The following is a 23,131-nucleotide window of genomic DNA, read 5'->3' as shown; positions in this document are numbered from 1 at the left end:
AAAAAAAAAAAAAAAAAAAAGCTAAATACTTGTTTGCTTGTCTTGTTTCTAATTCATTTTTTATTTTTTATTAAATGTCTAGTGTAAATAATCGGATAGCAGTGCAAGACTTTGATAAATGACACTCTCCCTTCCCACCCTTGGTGTCTGCTGCTCAGAGGCACCTTCAGTCTGAAAAATATACATCCTCTTGTAGACGTTTTTCTGGCATTATTTCTTTTTACTTTCTTTTTCTCTTTTTCACTCTTCCTGGAACTTCTATGATTTGCATGTTAGACTTCCATTAATTATCTTTTCTATTTTTCATCTCTTGATTTTCTACTTTTTAGGGTATTTCCTTGATTTTATCTTTAACTCTTCTATGGAATTTTTTAATTTCTATCAAGGCAATTTCCGAGAGCTCTTCTTTGTTTTCTGAATATCTGTGTCGCGCATTTGAGTCTGAGGGCTGCTGGGCTTTTTTAGCGATGTCTGCATGCATGTGCAGGTCATGTGTGTAGTGTTCTCTGTGTGTTGTTTTTGTTTCCTCCAGTTTTTTTGTTGTTTATTTTGGACTCAATTTATTTTAGAGATATTCATGAAATAACCGATGTGCTGGGTGCTCTTATAAAGTGCCTTACAATATTAACTAATTCAGTCATCACAATAAACTACCTCAAACTTTAAGGTAGTTTCCTTTTTTTTTTTTTTTTTTTTTGAGACGGCGTCTCGCTCTGTCACCCAGGCTAGAGTGCAGTGGCACGATCTCGGCTCACTGCAACCTCCGCCTTCCAGGATCAAGCGATTCTCCTGCCTCAGCTTCCTGATTAGCTGGGATTACAGGTGTGTACCACCACATCTGGCTAATTTTTTGTATTTTTAATAGAGACAGGGTTTCACCATTTTAGCCAGGATGGTCTTCATCTCCTGACCTTGTGATCCGCCCACCTTGGCCTCCCAAAGTGTTGGGATTACAGGCGTGAGCCACCGCGCCTGGCCCACTTTAAGGTAGTTTCTGTTATCCCCATTTAACAGATAATGAAACTAAGGTACAGGAGCGTTAAATAGTTACATACTGTCATAGAATTAGCCGCAGAGCTAGGATCTGAACACAGCAGTCTTGAGGCTTTTGAGTTTTCATTGATAACAACTGCATTATACTGTCTCTGTATCATTAAGTTTCACTAATAAAATGGTTAGCTAGAACAGGGGCAAGGACAGGGTTCTACAGCATGTCAACAGAGGCTTCCCTCTTGGCTTACAACAGTCCATTCATCACCACTTCTTGTTCAGCTAGTTACATATCTGTCTTCAGACCATGTTTCTGTTCTTTATCCATGGAGACACAAAAGACTTGACTATGTGACTCCAAAAAGTTCGAGGTGTGAGGCAGCAATAAAGAATGGGTGGGACATTGACTCTACAGTGCTGCAGACCTGTGATAGAAACCTGTCTCCTACTCTTGGCTATGTGACTATGGCAAATAGTTAAACTTCTCTGGACTTCAGTTTTTTCTTCTATAAAATGAGGAGAATGATATCTACCTTGCTGGGTAGTTGTCAGGATCAAGGTAAAGTGCCTAGTACACTGCAGGCCTTTCATAAATGGTAGCTATTGTTATCTGCCAGTCTAGTAATCCTTTTAAAGAAGGAAATACGTTAAGATGGATGGTTTGTTTTTATGAACTTTTGCTAACTCTATTATTGTTTCCTCCCCCTTAGAGCTCACAAAGCAGCTATTTGATAACAGGCTGTAGAATTTTGCTTTGAATTTACATCAAATCACCAGCCTGTAGTTTTTGGCGATCACTTTCAAATTTTTTGAAAATTAGAACAATGTTTGTCTGTCCTCACTTTCCATCAGTTCTCTTATTCACTAGATGCCTCACACACGTGTCAGTGACAGGGGCTCTGAGATCCTGTTTGCAGGTTTCCTTTGTACTCTGAGGTAGAATCTGTCTAGACAAGGAGTCTTGGGCTAGTTTCTGATAGCTAGGTACCCCCTTTTATCTCTCTCTGAGCCTGTCTTGACTTTCAGTTCCATCAGACCATTGTGTATTCTCTTTCCAATCTGATGCTTGTTTTCCTTGCAGAGAAAACAGAAGTAAGATAGGAATTCAGCAATTCCATTTTACATCTCATACCTCATATTTCTCTCAGTCACCAGTAGAAGTCCAAATTTCCCAGGCCATTCTTGCGCAGATGCCCTTCCTCACCCTGCCATCTTCACTCCCTGTTCTGTCTTCACTTCCTGTCCTTCCTGGCTTGTAAACCATTTAACTGACTGCTCTGTCAGCAATGTCCCTGTAGCCTCATCCTCTTCTCTGATCATTTTCTTCCCCTTCTTTCTCTGATTGTTTTCTGAGGATATGTACTGTTTCCCCTGCAGCCCACCTAAACTGTTTTTTACTCTCGCAGATTTTAGGCCTGAGAGGCGGCAAAGGCATCTATTGTCCTTGCTTCCTATTGACATTTTTTTTTCTTTTCTTTATCTTTTTTTTTTTTCTCACTCTGTCACCCAGGCTAACGTGCACTGGCACAATCTCTGCTCACTGCAACCTCTGCGTCCCAGGTTCAAGTGATTCTCCTGCCTCAGCCTCCTGAGTAGCTGGGACTACAGGCATGCACCACCATGCCCAGCTTTTTTGTATTTTTATTAGAGACAGGGTTTCGCCACATTGAACAGGCTGGTGTTGAACTCCTGACCTCAGGTGATCCTCCAGCCTCAGCCTCCCAAACTGCTGGGATTATAGGTGTGAGCCACCATGCCCAGGCGCAGTTGAGGTTTTAGATGAAGGAAAGGGCTGGCACAGTGGCTCACGCCTGTAATCCCAGCACTTTGGGAGACCGAGGCGAGTGGATCATTTGAGGTTTAGGAATTCGAGACCAGCCTGCCCAATGTGGCAAAACCCCATCTCTAATAAAAATACAAAAAAGCCGAGCGTGGTAGCGTGTACTTGTAGTCCCAGGCACTCAGGAGGATAAGGCAGGAGAATTGCTTGAACCAGGGAAACGGAGGTTGCAGTAAGCCGACATTGCACCACTACACTCCAGCCTGGAAGACAGAGCGAGAATCTGTCTCAAAAAATAAAATAAAATAAAACCTCAACTGCTTTGAAATTCTATTTATTAGTTATGGCTTAATTTTTAAAATGGGAGTGGGCTGGCAGGATTCAGTTGTTCAAACATCGTATCGGTAGATGCTCTCTCTCACTTGCCTTCTCTCTCCTCTCTTCTGTCCCATCTCTCCGGGTCAAACCTCCATTTCTTTCTACCTTCTTTCTACTTTTCCTTTGTATCAATCTTATTTGAAATCTGTCTTTCTTTATAAGGTGACAGAAATGGCCACCAGAATCATATTAAGCTTGGAAAAAGGGAGGTACTTTTTCCCAGTCAGTCCTAAGTATTTCCAGAGTTAATTTTCACTGGGCTGCCTTGTGTCAGATGCCTACTGAGGGAGTGGGAAGGGTAGGTCTAATAGGAAATCTTGGTGCTATACTGTTACCATTAAAGGGAAGCCTGGATTCCAGGCAGATCAAAACAACAGGTAGGGCTCTTGCCTGTCCAATGCTTAACAATACACTTTGTGTTGGCACAGTGAGCTTTGCACATGAAGTTAGTTAAAAATAAAATCATAGTTAACTGATAAACCTTTGTTCCAGCCAATGACCTTGCTTACCCCAAGAAATATTATTTATTAAATATTATGAAATTAAATGAAAACAGTTATGAGCTCTTATGATAAAACATAGAGACAACCCAATTTCAAGTTAATTCACAGGAAGATAATAGGACAATATATGGTTGTTTATGATCTTGTTTTTACACTGCTTCACATTTTACATATGTGACTTTCAAAATCTTAAGACTTGGCTGGGCACAGTGGCTCACACCTGTAATCCCAGCACTTTAGGAGCCCAAGGCAGGAGGATCACTTAAGCCCAGGAGTTTGAGACCAGCCTGGGCAACATGGCAAGACCCTGTCTCTACAAAGAATAATTAATTAAAAAAAAAAAAAGAAGAAGAAGATGTGTTGTGTTGCTGGGCACAGTGGCATAGGCCTGTAGTCTCACCTACTTGGGAGGCTGAGGCAGGAGGATCTCTTGAGCCCAAGAGTTTGAGGGTTCCATGAGCAGTGATTGCACCACTGCAGTTTAGCCTGGGCAACAGAGCCAGACCCCCTTTCTTTCTTTCTTTCTTTTCTTTTTTTTTTTTTTTTTTTTGTTTGAGACAAAGTCTCGCTCTTTTCCCCCAGGCTGGAGTGCAATGGCACGATCTTGGCTCACTGCAACCTCCACCTCCCAGATTCAAGCGATTCTCCTGCCTCAGCCTCCCGAATAGCTGGGATTACAGACACGCACCACCATGCCCAGCTAATTTTTGTATTATTAGTAAAGATGGGGTTTCACCACATTGGCCAGGCTGGTCTCGGACTCCTGACCTCAGGGGATCCACCCTCCTCGGCCTCCCAAAGTGTTGGGATTACAGGCATGAGCCACCGTGCCCAGCCCCACTTAAAAAAAAAAAAAGAAATCAAGATCTTAAGACTTTTTTTTTTTTTTTTTTTTTTTTTAGTGACAGGGTCTCACTGTGTTGCCCAGGCTGGTCTTGAACTCCTGGACTTAAGCAATCCTCCTGCCTTGGCCTCCCCAAAGGGCTGGGATTACAGTCATGAGCCACCACGCCTAGCCAAGACTTTTTTTTTTTTTTCAAAGAAAAATATTAACAACATAATTATTTTATAGCTAGACAGATAAGTTTACAGCAGCAGCTTATTCACGTGATGGAGCACATCTGTAAATTAATTGATACTATTCCTGATGATAAACTGAAACTTTTGGATTGTGGGAACGAACTGCTTCAGCAGCGGAACATAAGGTATCTTGATTTTCCCCCTTCTGGAATATATCTGATTATATTTCTACCACTTTAAGTGAAAAATGGACAGGGCAAAATGTTCAGGCTTTCTGGCCTGGAAATGGCATAAGGATGATCATCATGCCACTATGTTTTAAATTCGTTTACTTTTCAAACCACTCCTTTAACATTCATATTCATGTTTTTAAGATTGGGAAAGAAACGAATATATTTTGCTACAATTTCTGTTTGGTATGAAAACTACAGATTTGCTTTTGTGGCCTACCAGAGTAAACTACTTATATTTAATACGTTGTTCTCTTTTCTCTCTTCAGAAGGAAACTTCTAACGGAAGTAGAATTTAATAAAAGTGATGCCAGTCTTCTTGGCTTAATGTGGAGATGCAGGCCTGATTCACTTGATGGCCCTATGGAGGGTGATTCCTGCCCTACAGGGAATTCTATGAAGGAGTTAAATTTGTCACACCTTCCCTCAAATTCTGTTTCCCCTGGGGACTGTTTACTGACTACCACCCTAGGAAAGACAGGATTCTCTGCCACCAGGGAGAATCTTTTTGAAAGACCTTTATTCAATACCCATTTACAGAAGTCCTTTGTAAGTAGCAACTGGGCTGAAACACCAAGACTAGGAAAAAAAAATGAAAGCTCTTATTTCCCAGGAAATGTTCTCACAAGCACTGCTGTGAAAGATCAGAATAAACATACTGCTTCAATAAATGACTTAGAAAGAGAAACCCAGCCTTCCTATGATATTGATAATTTCGACGTAGATGACTTTGATGATGATGATGACTGGGAAAACATAATGCATAATTTAGCAGCCAGCAAATCTTCCACAGCTGCATATCAACCCATCAAGGAAGGTCGGCCAATTAAATCAGTATCAGAAAGACTTTCTTCAGCCAAGACAAACTGTCTTCCAGTGGCATCTACTGCTCAAAATATAAACTTCTCAGAGTCAATTCAGAATTACACTAGTAAGTTTAAAATAAATTGAATGCTTATATGAAAACAAAACTGTCCCAAAATAGGAATTATATAAGAAAAACCATAGCAAATCATCATTGCCTGAAAACCACATTGTTGCTATGCAAATTTCTACTGATGATATGAATTACAAATCACAATTTCAAAAGCAAGTTGCTCTTTTGTCTCTGTAGCAGCTGTAGTTTTATAAAATGTGTGATTATAACCTATTGTAGTAAGGCTCTAAAGTCATTACAAATGTGATTTGCCTTTGAATTAACATTTTTTAGTTCCCAAAACAATAAACTCACGAGGGCCAAGTTTTTAATGATTTTGGGATGGGCAAAAGCAAAAAATGAATTCGCATGCTAAAAATGTATTTTAGAATTCTGTACTGATGAAAATCGATTAATACAAAGTAGAGAAGCAGGTTTTATGTCTTTTTTTTTTTTTTTTTGAGACGGAGTCTCGCTCTGTCGCCCAGGCTGGAGTGCAGTGGCGCAATCTCGGCTCACTGCAAGCTCCGCCTCCCGGGTTCATGCCATTCTCCTGCCTCAGCCTCTCCGAGTAGCTGGGAATACAGGCGCCCGCCACCACGCCCGGCTAATTTTTTTTTTATTTTTTATTTTTAGTAGAGACGGGGTTTCACCATGGTCTCGATCTCCTGACCTCGTGATCCGCCCGCCTCGGCCTCCCAAAGTGCTGGGATTACAAGCGTGAGCCACCGCGCCCGGCGGTTTTATGTCTTAAAATGTTAAAATATAGGTAGTCTAAAAAGGATATGAAGTCAGAAGTGTCTTAAACCAGTCAAACTACTTCTTTGGGCCTAAGGGCTCACTACATGCCATGTGCTATGCTGGGCGCTGATCATTTAAAGATGAATAACAAATACTAAGTAGTTCCTACCCTCCTGGAGCTCACAGCTTAGTGAGAGAGAAGTTTTGAGAGGAATGAAATTAGCCACTGTTAAGGCTCCAGAGAAAAGCCAAAAATAATTTTAAAACCTTACATCAACCCTATAAAGTTATCAAAAGTATTTTTTCACTGAAATAAGTTTATAAAGTACAGCCCTCCCTATTTTTGCCATTGATGACTTAATACCACGGAGGTTGTTCTTACAGCTACGCTGCTGACCTTTAAAACAACGATTAATGGATTTATTTTTGTATCATGTTAGAATGTGTCATACTTGATGTTTGCAATTATCTTGAGACAGTTGAGTGTTGGGGTTAGCGTAACTGCCAGAGCTCTGTGAGTACCTCTTGTTCTCTGTGCTGAACCGGAGTTGCGACAGCCAGGCTGCAGAGCAGGGACACGTGTGAGAGATGTTATTAAAGAAGAGCCTGAGGAAGCTCAGATGACTCCAAGGTTTCAGACACTGATGACTGGGAAAACCGTGACACCAGTAACACAAACAGGGGAGTCAGGAGGCAGAGTCAGATTTGGAGAAAAGCTGAGAAGGGCTAGTTTAAGACTAGAGGTTAAAGTGCTGGTAAGTCATTCAGGTACCAATGTCTTGCAGACAACGGGAGCTGTTCGCAGGACTGGAACTTAGAAGGCTGTCAGTTGGGTCTTAAGAGGTGTAGGCATTTGCTGCACACAGGTCATGTTTAAGATCATAGGACTAGGAAAGCTCCAAAAAAGAATGTCTACAGAGCCCAGTCCCAAATATCTGAAAGACTCCCTCCCCTATTTATGGGGCAGGTGGAGGAAGTAGAGCCAGGAAAGGGAATTTAAAGTGAGTAGAAAACCATGATTGTCTTGGTGGTCATGGTTGGAGGAAGGGAAAAGAGGAAGGAAGGAATAAAAGTAGTGGTAGGTGCTGTAGAAAAAGTCAAGGAAAATCGGCCGCGCGCGGTGGCTCACGCCTGTAATCCCAGCACTTTGGGAGGCCGAGGCGGGCGGATCATGAGGTCAGGAGATCGAGACCATCCTGGCTAACACAGTGAAACCCCGTCTCTACTAAAAATACAAAAACTTAGACAGGCGAGGTGGCGGGCGCTTGTAGTCCCAGCTACTCGGGAGGCTGAGGCAGGAGAATGGCGTGAACCCCGGGGGGCGGAGCCTGCAGTGAGCCGAGATCGCGCCACTGCACTCCAGCCTGGGCGACAGCGAGACTGTCTCAAAAAAAAAAGAAGAAGAAAAAGTCAAGGAAATACTTGATTTGGGCCTTTGGCAAGTTTTTGGTGGCTTTGAGACTTGTAGGGAAGGAAAGCCAGTAAACAGTTTAAGAACTGTGCTGCAGGGAAACGTGTGCCAGTGATTCTGCAGGGCAAGGGAAATGCTAAAGCTGTACTTTCACTGGTATTCATGCACTGATTTTTCTTAATGTTGATTATTTTCCTAGACAAGTCAGCACAAAATTTAGCATCCAGAAATCTGAAACATGAGCGTTTCCAAAGTCTTAGTTTTCCTCATACAAAGGAAATGATGAAGATTTTTCACAAAAAATTTGGCCTGCATAATTTTAGAACTAATCAGCTAGAGGCGATCAATGCTGCACTGCTTGGTGAAGACTGTTTTATCCTGATGCCGACTGGTATGTATTTTTAGAAGTGAATTGGCAGGAATCCATTGGCAGATGTTAAATGAAAGCTCTTTAATAGAAATAAAAAGACCACCTACACAGTATTTCTATCATTTAGGGACCTCTTAAACCTCCCGTACCATAGTAAGAAAGTATATTACTTTATATCCTCTGTTCTGGTTGTTGACATGACGAAGTTTATAGCCCTGTAAGATTTTCAACTCGAAGCTCATTGTGTTGAACTGATCCAGAATTTTTCTTTGGGAATTTTTCTTTTTTCCAGTCTAAGCAATTTTGGAAATCAAACAGAAAAATCGCTGTCAGAGACCATGACCATTTCTGGCAGTTTATTTGCAACAATCTAGTGTTGCATAGTGGTTAAATAATATATGCATATATGCATAGTGGTCCATCAGCTATGGACCAAAGGCCTGGACTTAAAAGAACAGCTCTGCTGCTCACGGCAGTGTGGCCACATGCAAGGCACTTTACTCCCTGGACCCATTTTCTCATGTGTGCAATGGTGATAGCAGTAAAGTACCTGGTTCACAGAGTGGCATCAGGATTAAATGAAAATCATTTAGCACAATATTGTGTTGGCCCCACTTTAAAGAGTCTGGGACATTCATTGTGCTGTTAAAGCTTATGACAGCTGTTCAATGATTTATAGTCATTCACATGAAAATATTAAATAAACAGGGCAGAGTGCATGGAGAATTTGCAGTTTCAGTACCTACGTGTAGTCCTCCCTCTGTCTATCACTTGACTTGTGACCTTTAGCAAGTTAGCTAGTGCTGTCATTATTGTATAATGTTGACTGGGCATCTGAACTTTTTCATCCTGGTTTTTAGATTTAGATAGCCTTGGCTTAATAATCAGCATTTCAATTTTTATTAATTTATTAATCACTCTGTGCCTTCCTTTCAACCCTATTTTGGTGTTCCAGAACTCTAATGCTGGAAAAAACCTTGGCAACGATCTAATCCATTGATTTTTTTTCCAGGGCTTTCCATTGTCCTTTAGGGTTTCAAGAGGGCATTTTTAAGGTCCTTCCACCCCAATTTCAACCACTATATATAATGTGTATATTGTGTTGTATATAATGTCTATTATATATAATTATAATATATAGTGCATGTGTAAATATTCCAAATAAGGTTTATTTTATTTTTATTTCTTATTATTTTTGAGATAGGGTCTCTTGATCTGTCACCCATGCTGGAACACAGTGGTACTATCACAGCTCACTGCAGCTTCAACTGGGTTCAAACAATTCCCCCCACCTTAGCCTCCCAAGAAGCTGGGACTACAGGCATGTGCCACCACACCTGGCTAATTTTTAAATTTTTTGTAGAAACAGGATTTCTCTGTGTTGACCAAGTTGATCTCAAATTCCCTGGGCTCAAGCAGTCCACCTGTCTTAGGCTCCCAAAGTGATGGGATTTATAAATAATAAAAGTAAATAAACATTATATAGAAAGTAATTATTTTAATCCTAGTGTCATTTTTAGAGACTCTTCTACTACTAGAAATAAAAACTTTACTGTATTCCATTGCATTTTAAGTTTCCTGCCCTAATTCTTGCCTTTGCTATTATATATGTCTATATAAGATGTCCTAGGCCGGGCGCAGTGGCTTGTGCCTGTAATCCCAGCACTTTGGGAGGCTGAGGCAGGTGGATTACCTGAGGTCAGGAGTTCAAGACCAGCCTGGCCAACGTGGTGAAACCTGTCTCTACTAAAAATACAAAAATTAGCAGGATGTGGTGGTGCATGCCTATAGTCCTAGTTACTGGGCAGGGTAAGGCATGACAATTGCTTGAACCTGGGAGGTGGAGGTTGTAGTGAGCTCAGATGACACCACTGCACTCCAGCGTGGGCAACAGAATGAGACTGTCTCAAAAATAAAAAAACAAAAAAAAACTTTTTTTTTAAAAGTTCATTTTTACACATTATTTAAATTGCCTAAATATAATAGTTTGAGTCATTTGAGTATTGCAAATTGTTGGCACTGGGGACAGTATGCCTTGGTGTCCTATTAATGATGTGATTTCTTTTGTAACTTAAAAATTCATGCTCTTAAGACAGAACCTAACAGATATTTTTTCATTGTTCTCTTTCAGGAGGCGGTAAGAGTTTGTGTTACCAGCTCCCCGCCTGTGTTTCTCCTGGGGTCACTATTGTCATTTCTCCCTTGAGATCACTAATTGTAGATCAAGTCCAAAAGCTGACTTCCTTGGATGTAAGTTATAAAAATACTAATAAAAACATGCCTTAGAAACAATTAAATTTCAGTCCTCTGGATAACCTTTTTATTAAATAGTTCATGATTTGTAAAAAATAAAGCACAGCAGTTAAATTTGCAGTTGAACAGAAGTCTGAAAATTTGATACAGACAACCTGTAGTTCAATCTGATTTTATTCTCCAAGAATGTATCTTAGTAACTACTTTTAACCAATGCTATTTTTTGCTGATGTAAATTTTTTTAACTAATAGAAAATCATTTCTTTTTTCAGTACTGCCAGGTCAGCATAGTTCTCTTTCCCTTATATCTTAAAATGCATACACACATGCATGCCTGCACACATATGTCTTTTTTCCTCATGGCTGAGTTTAAGGAAGTAAATGAATGCATTCTACCTAACTCTTCACAATATAGGTGGGAGTGGTGGCTCATGCCTGTAATCCCAGTGACTTGGAAGGCTAAGGTGGGAGGACTGCTTGAGGCCAAGAATTCAAGACCAGCCTGGGCAACACAGCAAGACTTTCTCTACAGAAAAATAAAATAAGCTGGTCATGGTTGTGAAAACCTGTGGTCCCAGCTACTTAGGAAGCTGAGGGAGGAGGATCTCTTGAGCCCAGGAGTTTGAGGCTGCAGTGAGTCATGATCATGCCACTACAATCTAGCCTTGGTGAAAGCGAGACTCCGACTCAATCACATTGTGATTAAAAAGAACTGTTTTAAGAGTTATGAGTCACCACCCCTTGATAAGACCACTAGTTTTTTTGTCTTCCAAAGAATGTCTTAGTGCAGTGATGGTAGCCATTGTTCAACCATTTGTGATATTATGGCCCCTTTCTTGTTATTAATCTTTAAAACTCTGAAATACATTTATCTAAAAAAGTGATGCCATACAGTAGGACTGGAATATCTTGTATACCAAATTCATATTTATCTTATTTACAAAGATGAAAAATAAAGCAAGAAAAGGAAATAAACAATGAGAAGACCATTTTGTGTTATGCTTTTTTTTGTTTTGTTTTGTTTTGTTTTGTTTTGTTTTGTTTTGTTTTAAGACAGAGTCTTGTTCTGTTGCCCGGGCTGGAGTGCAGTGGTGCAACCTTGGCTCACTGCAACCTCTGCCTCCCAAGGTCCAGCAATTTTCCTGCCTTAGCCTCCTGAGTAGCTGGGATCACAGGCACCTGCCACCACGCCAGGCTAATTTTTGTATTTTCAGTAGAGATGGGGTTTCTCCGTGTTGGCCATGCTAGTCTCGAACTCCTGACCCCAAGTGATCCACCTGCCTCAGCCTCCCAAAGTGCTGAAATTACAGGCGTGAGCCACCACGCCCTGCCTGAGTTATGCTTAATAAGGGTTTTTTAAAATGTATGTACTTACATACTTGTTATATTGAGATATGTATTTCCTTTGATAGGTTTGATATGTGACTAATAAAATATTTATAAAACCTAAGGACAAATGTAATTTTGTCAGGTTAATATATAAAATTGAAATTGTTTACTACTTTTATACTTAGATTCCAGCTACTTATCTGACAGGTGATAAGACTGACTCAGAAACTACAAATATTTACCTCCAGTTATCAAAAAAAGACCCAATCATAAAACTTCTATATGTCACTCCAGAAAAGGTTTGTATTTATATCATTATTTTAAAATATATTAAAGACCACTAGAATACATATATTTTTAAAATTTTAACAAAATTTTGTATATGTAGTGCGAAGAATTTTTGTATAACTTTCATCCAGAAATCCCAAATGGTAACATTTTACTATAATTGCTTTGTTATTCTCTCTCTGCATGTATTTTCCTGACACATTTGATTGAAAATTGCAGACGTGGTATCCTTTTAAACCCTAAGTACTTCACTGTACGTTTCCTAAAAACAAAGTATTCTCTTATATAACCTCAGTACAATGATCAAAATTAGGAGATGTACATTGATGCAGTACTGTTACTTAATCTGTAAACCTTATTCCGGTTTCACTAGTTGTCCCAATAATGTCCTTTATAGCAAAAGAAAATCCCAGATCATGCATGCATTCAGTTGTCCTTCTCTGTAATCTTGTAAACAGTTTCTCTCTCTTAATATCTTTTGTGATTTTGACATTTTTGAAGGCCAGTTGTTTTGAGAACTATCCCTCAATTTGAGTTTATCTTGCTTCCTCCTGTTTAGATTCCTGTTACTTCTTGAATATCACAGCAACGGTGATATGTTCTCATGTCCACTGTCAGGAGGCACTTGATGTCGATTCGTCCCATTACTGACAATGTTAGTTAACTGATCGCTTGGTTATGGTAGTGTCTGATAGACTTCTCCGCTGTAAAGTTACTCTTTCTTTTTGGCCTTTGTAATTAGTAGATATCCTGTTGTGGGATGCTTTGAGACTATGTAAATATCCTGCTAGTGATCAGAATTTTACCCACAAGTTTTAGCATCCATTGATGATTCTTCCCCAATCAATTATTACTATAATAGATATAAAATTATTTTTTAAATGTAGTTGGTGTTTTGCCATAAGGAAGAGTTTTCCTGTTGGTTACACATTTTTTTCCTTTCTTTTTTTTTTTTTTTTTTTTTTTTTTTTGAGGTGGAGTCTCACTCTGTCACCCAGGCGGGAGTGCTTGGCTCAGTGCAATCTTGGCTCACTGCAACCTGGGTTCAAGTGATTCTCCTGCCTCAGCCTCCCAAGTAGCTAGGACTACAGGTGTGTGCCACGATACCTGGCTAATTTTTGTATTTTTTGTAGAGATGGGGTTTTGCCATGTTGGCCAGGCTTGTCTGTAACTCCTGACCTTAAGTGATCCACCCGCTTCGGCCTCCTAAAGTGCTGGGATTACAAGCGTGAGCCACTGTGCCCAGCCCACATATTTACTGATAGCAGCATGAACTCATGACTTCTTAATTTATTCAATGAGTTACATTCAATTATCAAGTATTTTGATGTTCTAATTGTCCTAGATGTGAACAGTGAGACATCTCTATCAAGCTGGCTTCTCTGTCCTTTTGACGTGTCCCTGTCAAGGTGTGAGTGCTACATGTGCTCATTGCTACTGAGATGTCATTGCTTCTAGGCCCGGTTATGAAGAGAGCTATAAAATACATAATTTTTCCCCCAGCCAACATGCATCCATATAACCCGGATATGTAACCCTGTTGCCAATGTAAATGTGTGGTGGCCCTCAGATGTCTTGAAGCAGACAAAAGTTTTAGAACCACTAACTTGCTAAATAAGCTGTTTGCTTAATGTTGGTAAACACTCTAAAATTTGATCTGCTATTTTCTATTACTTCTGCTGCCCTCTTCATAGATTGAAATAAGAACCAATTTTATATGGAGGTGTTTTTGTTTTTGTTTTTGTTTTTTCGAGACTGAGTTTCGCTATTGTTACCAGGCTGGAGTGCAGTGGCGTGATCTCGGCTCACCGCAACCTCCACCTCCCGAGTTCAAGCGATTCTCCTGCCTCAGCCTTCCTGAGTAACTGGGATTACAGGAATGCACCACCATGCCCGGCTAATTTTGTATTTTTAGTAGGGGCGGGGTCTCACCATGTTGGTTAGGCTGGTCACAAACTCCCGACCTCAGATGATCCACCCACCTCGGCTTCCCAAAGTGCTGGGATTACAGGTGTGAGCCACCGCACCTGGTCTTATAGGGAGGTTTTAATACAGCTTAAGTTGTGATGGAGTTTGAAGACCACAGAATCATAAGGTGATGTGTTTCAGTGTTTTTAAATGTCTAATATATTTCTGGCCTAGATCTGTGCAAGTAACAGACTCATTTCTACTCTGGAGAATCTCTATGAGAGGAAGCTCTTGGCACGTTTTGTTATTGATGAAGCACATTGTGTCAGTCAGGTAAATACTGTTTTTTATATCCGGAAATACCGATAAATACATACTACCAACAATATATGTATTTACTGAATAAAAACCCACATTGAGTGAACTAGTCTGCTATTTTACTGAAGAATAAGGTAGTTCTTTATACATTGATCAGTGTTGGCTTATAGAAGGAAGCTCCAAGTAGTCTGAAAAGCAGTATTTTTTTTTCCAACTAGTGGGGACATGATTTTCGTCAAGATTACAAAAGAATGAATATCCTTCGTCAGAAGTTTCCTTCTGTTCCGGTGATGGCTCTTACGGCCACAGCTAATCCCAGGGTACAGAAGGACATCCTCACTCAGCTGAAGATTCTCAGACCTCAGGTGTAAGTTGTTGCACGTCATGTATTTGCGAACCCTGGGGCAGTGACTGCCAGAGCTGCTACGTGTTAGAATCACCTGTGGCGCTTTAACGCCACCACCCCACCCCACCCCACACCCATGCCCAAGTTGTAACCCGATGGCAGCTAAATCAGAATGTTTGAGGCTGAGAGCCAGTATTTTTTTAAAAATCCCCAAGTGATTACAATGTGCAGCAGAGTTTGAGAACCAGAGTCCTAGGGCTTTTCTTCACTTACTGAAATTAAAACTCCATTTCAGTACCTACTTTGGAAGTAGGGATAAATTGCATGCCGTATCTGTCATCCCTGGGATAGTCCCAGTAATAAATTAATTTTTGCTTATCTAATTTTGGCTTCCATATATCCTAGAGTATACTTCGTGAAATTAAAGATGACCCTGCTTTGTCATTTCCCCCTAAGGTCCCAATTGAATCCAGGATGTTGAAAATAGTCCAGATACTATGTCGATTAGCTTTTTTACTTTATTTTCTTCTCTACAACAAAACGCTTCTTGTTGCCACCAAATCCATAATTCTTCAGTAACAAAGCCTACTATAAAAGAAATCCCCCATTTTTTTGTTTTTTTTTTGAGACGGAGTCTCGCTCTGTCGCCCAGGCTGGAGTGCAGTGGCCTGATCTCGGGTCACTGCAAGTTCTGCCTCCCGGGGTTCACGCCATTCTCCTGCCTCAGCCTCCCGAGTAGCTGGGACTATAGGCGCCCACCACCACGCCCAGCTATTTTTTTTTGTATTTTTAGTAGAGACGGGGTTTCACCGTCTTAGCCAGGAGGGTCTCGATCTCCTGACCTCGTGATCCGCCCGCCTTGGCCTCCCAAAGTGCTGGGATTACAGGCGTGAGCCACCGTGCCCGGCCAATCCCCACATATTTATCTAGGCTGTACTGGATTATTTTATACTTCTACTTCAGTTTGTAGAGATACGAATTCTTTGGTAGGTTTATTCACTCAGCAAATATTTATTTAACAACTGTTGTGTGCTGAGGTTAAAGTATTTTTTTCTTCTAATTTATTAGTGTGCGCTTTAGTTTGAGATGTAAACATTAACGTGGTATGCCTGAAGGAGTAATGACTGAATCGGATATTGAGGTGAATTTTTAAAGCACAGCTTTTGTTCATTTGAAAATAAAGACAAGCTGGTGCTATAAATACTATAAGCAGTAAGAACAGCAACAGTATCTCTAAGAGGGTTATGAGAAGAACTGAAGGTTCCTTATGAAGGATATGAATGGGTCATGAGATTAAGATAGTTACAAAAGCTTTTGCAGGTTAAACTGGCAGCTTCTAAATTATCTGATCTAAGTCAAGGAATTCAAGCATTTTGGGTTTCTTCCAGCCTTTAAGTTGTTTGGTTCCAACCTAGAATTATTTTATTGCTAGTAGCACTGTTATATAGCACTAATGACCAGACTCAAGTGCTAGGATTTTAGAGTCCTCAGAATTTTGTGTGTGTGATCACAAAGTTTGGAATGGAATATTGTAATTTAATCTCACTTGCAGAGGAGTATTTGTATTAAATTTGGGGAAAAATATTTTGCTTCTATAATTGATATGCATTATAATGCTATATTTAAGATGTCATATTAGGCTGGGTGCAGTGGCTCATGCCTGTAATCCCAGCACTTTGGGAGGCCGAGGCAGGCAGATCACCTAAGGTCAGGAGTTCAAGACCAGCCTGGCCAACGTGGGGATACTCCATCTCTACTAAAAATACAAAAATTAGCCAGGCCTACTGGCGTGCGCCTGTAATCGCTGCTACTCAGGAGGCTGAGGCAGGAGAATTGCTTGAACCCGGGAGGCGGAGGTTGCAGTGAACCAAGATCACGCCACTGTACTCCAGCCTGGGTGACAGAGTAAGGCTCTGTCTCAAAAACAAAAAAACAAAAAACAAAAAAAAAGATGTCATATTATACTTTAGAGTCTAATAAATAACCTATTTGTAAGAACTTTGCTTCTGTAAGTACTACATTGATCTATAATTTTTTTTTTTTTTTGAGACAGGTCTTGCCATGTTGCCATGTTACCCAGGCTGGTCTCGAACTCCTGGGCTTAAACAGTCCTCCTGTCTCAGCCTTCCTAAGTGCTGGGATTTTTCTGTCCGCTTATGCCAGATGCAATCTACTGTTCTTTTAGATCAGTTACATCAATGGCAAATGCCTATAGTTAAATGATAAAAAAATTTCTTTTCCTTTTGAATGACTTTTTGTAAGTATAGGATTTGTGATTTATGTTTGAGTAAACAGTGTACATATTTATTCATTTATTTAGAGGCAGGCACCTTGAATCTGTTTTCTTAGTACTGTGGGGAAGAGATCTGCCTGGGAAGGCAAGATTGTGGATTTCCAGTCTCCAGCACTTGGTACATAATTGGTACTCAGTAATAATCAATAAATGAAAAATGTGGAGGAATTTGGGTAAATGTAAAAATTTACGCATGTCTGTTGACTCCTTAATGTGTTTGGCGCTTCTCTGCATTTGGAAGTAGGAAATTTTAAGGAACACTTTCTGGGACTCTGTTTCCTGATCTTTTCCGCCAGTAGGCCCTGGTTTGGATTAAATTTGCTCAACTGCTGCTATGTTGTGGCCCTGGCGAAGTCAGGTATTCCTAAGGTTGAAGCCACAGCCCCTGTGCTGCTCTCTTTCTGCCAGTCTGTAATAATATTCTTCCTCTTCGGGAAATACAAGGCACATAAAAAGGCTTTATTCCATTTCCTTAGGGCCTTAAAATATGAACTGGAAGAGAGCAAAGAGACAGGCATATACAGTTAACTATAATAGAACAATAATAATAGCTAACACTTAACATATCCAGCCTACTCAGTGTGCCAGGCACTGTTGTCGTTTTATGTGTATTAACCTCCTTGTCCACACAAAAGCAAGGTAGGTACTCCTATTTTCCTCATTCTACAGGTGAGGAAATTGAGGCACAAAGAGATTACATAACTTCATATGCCTAGCAAAGGTTGGACTGAGAACTTAAAACCCCAGATAGCTGGTTTCAGAATCCTTTAAATACTAGGTCAAATTGCAGAAAGAAGAAAGCAGTGATTTGAGATGTAAATTACAGCTGCAGGAAATGAAGAAAAGATAAGCTAGAACCCCCAGTAACAGCTGTTATGAGGAGGGGTCAGATCAAGTTTCGTAAAGGCACTGGGCATTGTAGGAGGAGTAGTTTATTTAAAAGCGTAGGCTGGGCATGGTGACTCACGCTTGTAATCTCAGCACTTTGGGAGGCCAAGGTGGGCGGATCACCTGAGGTCAGGAGTTCAAGACCAGACTGACCAACAAGGAGAAACCCCGTCTCTACTAAAAATACAAAACTAGCCGGGCCTGGTGGTGCATACCTGTAATCCCAGCTACTTGGGAGGCTGAGGCAGGAGAATCACTTGAACCCAGGAGGCAGAGGTTGCAGTGAGCCGAGATCGCACCACTGCACCCCAGCCTGGGCAACAAGAGCGAGACTCTGTCTCAAAAAAAGAAAGATAAAAGTGTAAACAGCAGCCAAGCGCAGTGGCTCACAGCTGTAATCCCAACACTTTGGGAGGCCAAGGCAGACGGATCACCTGAGGTCAGGAGTTGAAGACCAGCCTGGCCAACATGTTGAAACCCCATCTCTACTAAAAATATAAAAATTAACCAGGCGTGGTGGTGGGCGCCTGTAATACCAGCTACTTGGAAGGCTGAGGCAGGAAAATTGATTGTACCTGGGAGGCAGAGGTTGCAGTGATCCAAGATCATACCACTGCACTCCAGCCTGGGTGATAGAGCAAGACTCCATCTGAAAAACAAACAAACAACAACAAAAGGCTTAAACAGCTGTATTGAGATAAAATTTACATACCATAAAATTCACCTAAAGTTGACACTTCAATGGCCTTTTTTTTTTTTTTTTAGTTTGTGTATAAGGTTGTGCAGCCATCACCATTATCTAATTTTAGAACATTTTTGTCTCCATTGAAAGGGAGAGTATACCCATTAGCAGTCAATTCCTACTTTCTCACTTCTCACTTCCCCCATTCCTAGGCAACCCCTCATCTACTTTCTGTCTCCGTAGATTTGCGCCTATTCTGGACATTTCCTATAAATGGAATCACATAACATGTGGCCTTTTGTGACTGACTTCATTCACTGAGCATGTTTTTAAGGTTCCTCCATGTTGTAGCCTGTTTCAGTATTTCATTCCTTTCTATTTTCAAATAATATTCCATTTTATGGATCCTACTTTCTGTTTTATTTACCCATTCATCATTTGATGATATTCAAGCTGTTTCAATTTTTTGGTTTTTTTTGAATAATGCTGCTGTGAACATTTGTGTAGAAGTTGTTCTGTGGTCATCAGTTTTATTTCTCTTGGGTTGCTGGGTCTGTGGTAACTATATGATTAACCTTTTCAAGGACTGCTAACCTAGTTTTCAAAGTGCCTCCATCTTTTTTTTTTTGAGACAGAGTCTCACTCTGTCACTCAGGCTGGAGTGCAGTGGCGCAATCTCGGCTCACTGCAACCTCCACTTCCTGGGTTCAAGCAATTCTCCTGCCTCAGCCTCCCGAGTAGCTGGGACTATTTTTGTATTTTTGTAATTTTGTATTTTTAGTAGAGATGGGGTTTCACCATGTTGGCCAGGCTGTTCTTGAACTCCTGACCTCAGGTGATCCACCCATCTCGACCTCCCAAAGTGCTGGGATTATAGATGTGAACCACTGCACCCGACCACCTCCATCGTTTTATATTACCTTCAGCAGTGTATGGGGGTTGCAGTTTTTCCACATGCTCATCAACACTTGTTACTGTCTTTTTTTATTACAGCTATATGAAGTGGTAGGTGAATGGCATTTTAGCAGGCAAAGAATGAAAATTCAGGGCTGAAGTTTCTGTTATAAAAGTACAGTTCAGGCCAGGCTCGGTGGCTCACGCCTGTTATCCCAGCACTTTGGGTGGCCGAGGCGGGTGGATCACCTGAGGTCAGGAGTTGGAGACCAGCCTGGCCAACATGGTGAAACTCCATCTCTACTAAAAACACAAAAATTAGCCGGGTATGGTGGCATGCGCCTATAGTCATAGCTACTCGGGAGGCTGAGACAGGAGAATTGCTTGAAACTGGGAGGCGGAGATTGCAGTGAGCCGAGATCATGCCACTACACTCCAGCCAAAAAAAAAAAAAAGTACAGGTCAGGCCTGAGGAATGGTGAATAATCCATTAGATAAGTGGAGAAACATAGAGAAGGGATGACCCTGACAAGGTGGCTTGAGGCCAGATCATGGAGGGTCTTGCATATAACGATGGTAAAATGTTTGGACTTTATTCTTTTGGCACTTTAACCTGGGAAGTGGCTTGATCTGAACTGTGTGGATGAATGATAACCCTGGCAAGAGAATAGAGGAGAGGATGAGTGGGAGAACAGAAAGTTAGAGGTAGAGCAGCCCTTCAGGAATCTATTGCAGTCATTGAGGAGAGATGATGCTGGTGGAAACAGCAGAAGTGGAAGGAAGAAACAGAGTCAAGAGAGAGGGCAGGAATGGCAACTAAATGGAATGAGAAAAGTGGATACAGTTGAAGTTTATACTAGTTCCTAGGGCAGGTCCCTAGTACCATTGACTATAAATGGAAATGGAGGAAGGAAGATGAGTAATAAATTTGATTTTAGATGCATGATGCCTGGGATATTTAAGGGATGAGTGGATGACCAAGATAGCCATCTTCATACCTTCTTTGATCACATGTACCTCCTGAAAAAATCCTGGAAAACTATGTACCTCCTTCATATATATATATATATATATGTTTTAAATATATATAACATATATGTATTATATATGTGTGTTTTTATTATATATATACGTTTTAGACCAAGTTTCGCTCTTGTTGCCCAGGCTGGAGTGCAATGACACGATCTCTGCAACCTCCACCTCCCGAGTTCAAGTGATTCTCCCGCCTCAGCCTCCCGAGTAGCTGGGACTACAGGCACTTGCCACCATGCCCGGCTAATTTTTCTATTTTTAGTAGAGACGGGGTTTCACCGTGTTGGCCAGGCTGGTCTGAAACTCCTAACCTCAGGTGATCCACCCGCCCCAGCCTCCCAAAGTGCTGGGATTACGTGAGCCACCACGCCCGGCCATAAGCATACATTTTGATTGAGAATTTATCTCTTAATGAGATAGGCCTTTGTTTGTTTGTTTGTTTAAGAGATGAGGTCTCATTATATTGTTTGGGTTAGTCTGGAATTCCTGGCCTCAAGTGATCCTCCCACCTTAATATTCTAAATAGTGTGGACTACAGGCCCACACCCAGCTAGGACTTTTTGTTGTTCAGTTAGTTGACATATCTGGACGAATTGGGTCCGTTTATATTTCTTATTTTTATGGATGTAAGCACTAAGAAATATTGATCACATAAACATGTAGATGGGAATGGAAGGCATTTTTTGTAGCTGTAACAATTATTTGAATTCCTTCTGACATATATGCCAAGATTGCATAATGATCTGTCATCAAATTTTTTTTTTTTTTGAGACGGAGTCTCACTCTGTCGCCCAGGCTGGAGTGCAGTGGCGTGATCTCAGCTCACTGCAAGCTCCGCTTCCCAGGTTCACGCCATTCTCGTGCCTCAGCCTCCTGAGTAGCTGGGACTACAGGTGCCCGCCACCGCACCCGGCTAATTTTTTGTATTTTTAGTAGAGACGGGGTTTCACCGTGGTCTCGATCTCCTGACCTCTTGATCCGCCCACCTCAGCCTCCCAAAGTGCTGGGATTACAGGCATGAGCCACCGTGCCCGGCCCAAAAATTATTTTTAATTATCTGTTAATTGACAACTCAATTAGGTCTTTCAAATTTGTGGTAAGCAAAGAATCGGAAACTCTCTGGGAAAATAAGCAAGATCAATCGTTATTCACTTACTTTTTCTAGGAAAAATACCCTAAAAAAAAGCTTTACCAATACTTATCTAATGACTATTAGGTAGTCTTCTTCTTCTTTTAACAAGAATCCTGTTCCCTGTATCCAATATGTATGGAAGAGTTGGGGAAATCAAAATACTGGTAGTTTCAGTATACCTTTCCAATATGATATTTTTGACAAAATACTTTTATTGTGTGATACGCTTTTCTAATAACTTTTTTGTTGTTTTTTGAGACAGGGTCCCAGTCTTTCACCCAGGATGGAGTAAGTACAGTGGTGCGATCTCGGCTCACTGCAACCTCCGCCTCCCAGGCTCAATTTATCCTCCTGTCTCAACCCCCCGAGTAGCCAGGACTACAGGCGTGCACCACCATGCCTGGCTAATTTTTATGTTTTTTGTTTGTGTTGTTTTTTTCGCAGAGACGGAGTTTCACCATGTTGCCCAGACTGGCCTCAAACTCCTAAACTCAAGGGATCTGCCTTCCCCAGCCTCCCAAAGTGTTGGGATTACAGGCGTGAGCCATCCTTCCCAACCATATTGTGTGATATACTTTTAAATACAGTTTTGTCAAAACTGTGGCTATAGATTAGCTCTTTCCAAAAATGGGAAATGACTACCACATAACCTAATTGGTAAAGCCAGTCTTTATTGCTAAATTAGACTTCTTTTCTTTGTAGGTTTTGTTTTGATTTGTTTTGTTTTGTTTTGTTTTGTTTTGTTTTGCTTTTGTTTTTGTTTTGGAGATGGAGTCTTACTCTCACTATATTGCCCAGGCTGGTCTTGAACTCCTGGGCTTAAGTGATGTTCCTGCCCTAGCCTCCTGAGTAGCTGGGACTACAGGCACATACCACCATGCCTGGCTGACTTCATTTTCCTTTTCTTTTTTTGGGGGGGGGTGGGGGTTGGGGGGATGGAGTTTCACTCTTGTTGCCCAGGCTGGAGTACAGTAGCTCACTGCAACCTCCACCTCCTGGGTTCAAGTGATTCTCCTGCCTCAGCCTCCCAAGTAGCTGGGATTACCGGCGCCCGCCACCATGCCCAGCTAATTTTTTGTATTTCTGGTAGAGACAGGGTTTTGCCATATTGCGCAGGCTGGTCTTGAACTCCTGACCTCAGGTGGTCTGCCCGCCTCGGCCTCCCAAAGTGCTGGGATCACAGGTGTGAGCCACTGTACCTGGCCTCATTTTTCAATTCACGTAAACTATTTAGTATACATCCCATGACAACTATTGTCAATTACAAAAGCAACAAGCTGAGCTCCAATTGACTTTGTTTCCTCACACAACACTTTGAAAAGACATGAGTTTGACACCCCAAACAGGATAATATTTACCATTTTAATGGTAATAGCCAGCAGAACCTTAGACAAGAAATGATGGAATCTAACTTTTTTTTTTTTTTTTT

General features: G+C 41.0%; 1 protein-coding gene across 6 annotated transcripts in view; it reads left to right on the top strand.

The window, feature by feature from the left end:
• Positions 1 to 23,131, top strand: part of LOC116463647 (recQ-like DNA helicase BLM) — a 100,178-nt gene that overhangs the window by 37,652 nt on the left and 39,395 nt on the right. For 4 of the 6 annotated variants that reach the window (XM_032146825.2, XM_058434788.1, XM_032146828.2 and 1 more), the window contains 7 exons: positions 4,724 to 4,856; positions 5,171 to 5,832; positions 8,169 to 8,360; positions 10,471 to 10,589; positions 12,107 to 12,220; positions 14,352 to 14,450; positions 14,654 to 14,802. In XM_032146825.2, the coding sequence (XP_032002716.1) occupies positions 4,724 to 4,856; positions 5,171 to 5,832; positions 8,169 to 8,360; positions 10,471 to 10,589; positions 12,107 to 12,220; positions 14,352 to 14,450; positions 14,654 to 14,802 (1,468 nt within the window). The remainder of the gene's footprint in view (positions 1 to 4,723; positions 4,857 to 5,170; positions 5,833 to 8,168; positions 8,361 to 10,470; positions 10,590 to 12,106; positions 12,221 to 14,351; positions 14,451 to 14,653; positions 14,803 to 23,131) is intronic. The other 2 variants (XM_032146832.2, XM_032146830.2) reach the window with 2 other exon arrangements.

Source organism: Hylobates moloch, unplaced genomic scaffold (assembly GCF_009828535.3).
Source record: "Hylobates moloch isolate HMO894 unplaced genomic scaffold, HMol_V3 SCAFFOLD_47, whole genome shotgun sequence".
Taxonomy (NCBI): domain Eukaryota; kingdom Metazoa; phylum Chordata; class Mammalia; order Primates; family Hylobatidae; genus Hylobates; species Hylobates moloch.
This window is presented reverse-complemented; position numbering and strand designations above follow the sequence as displayed.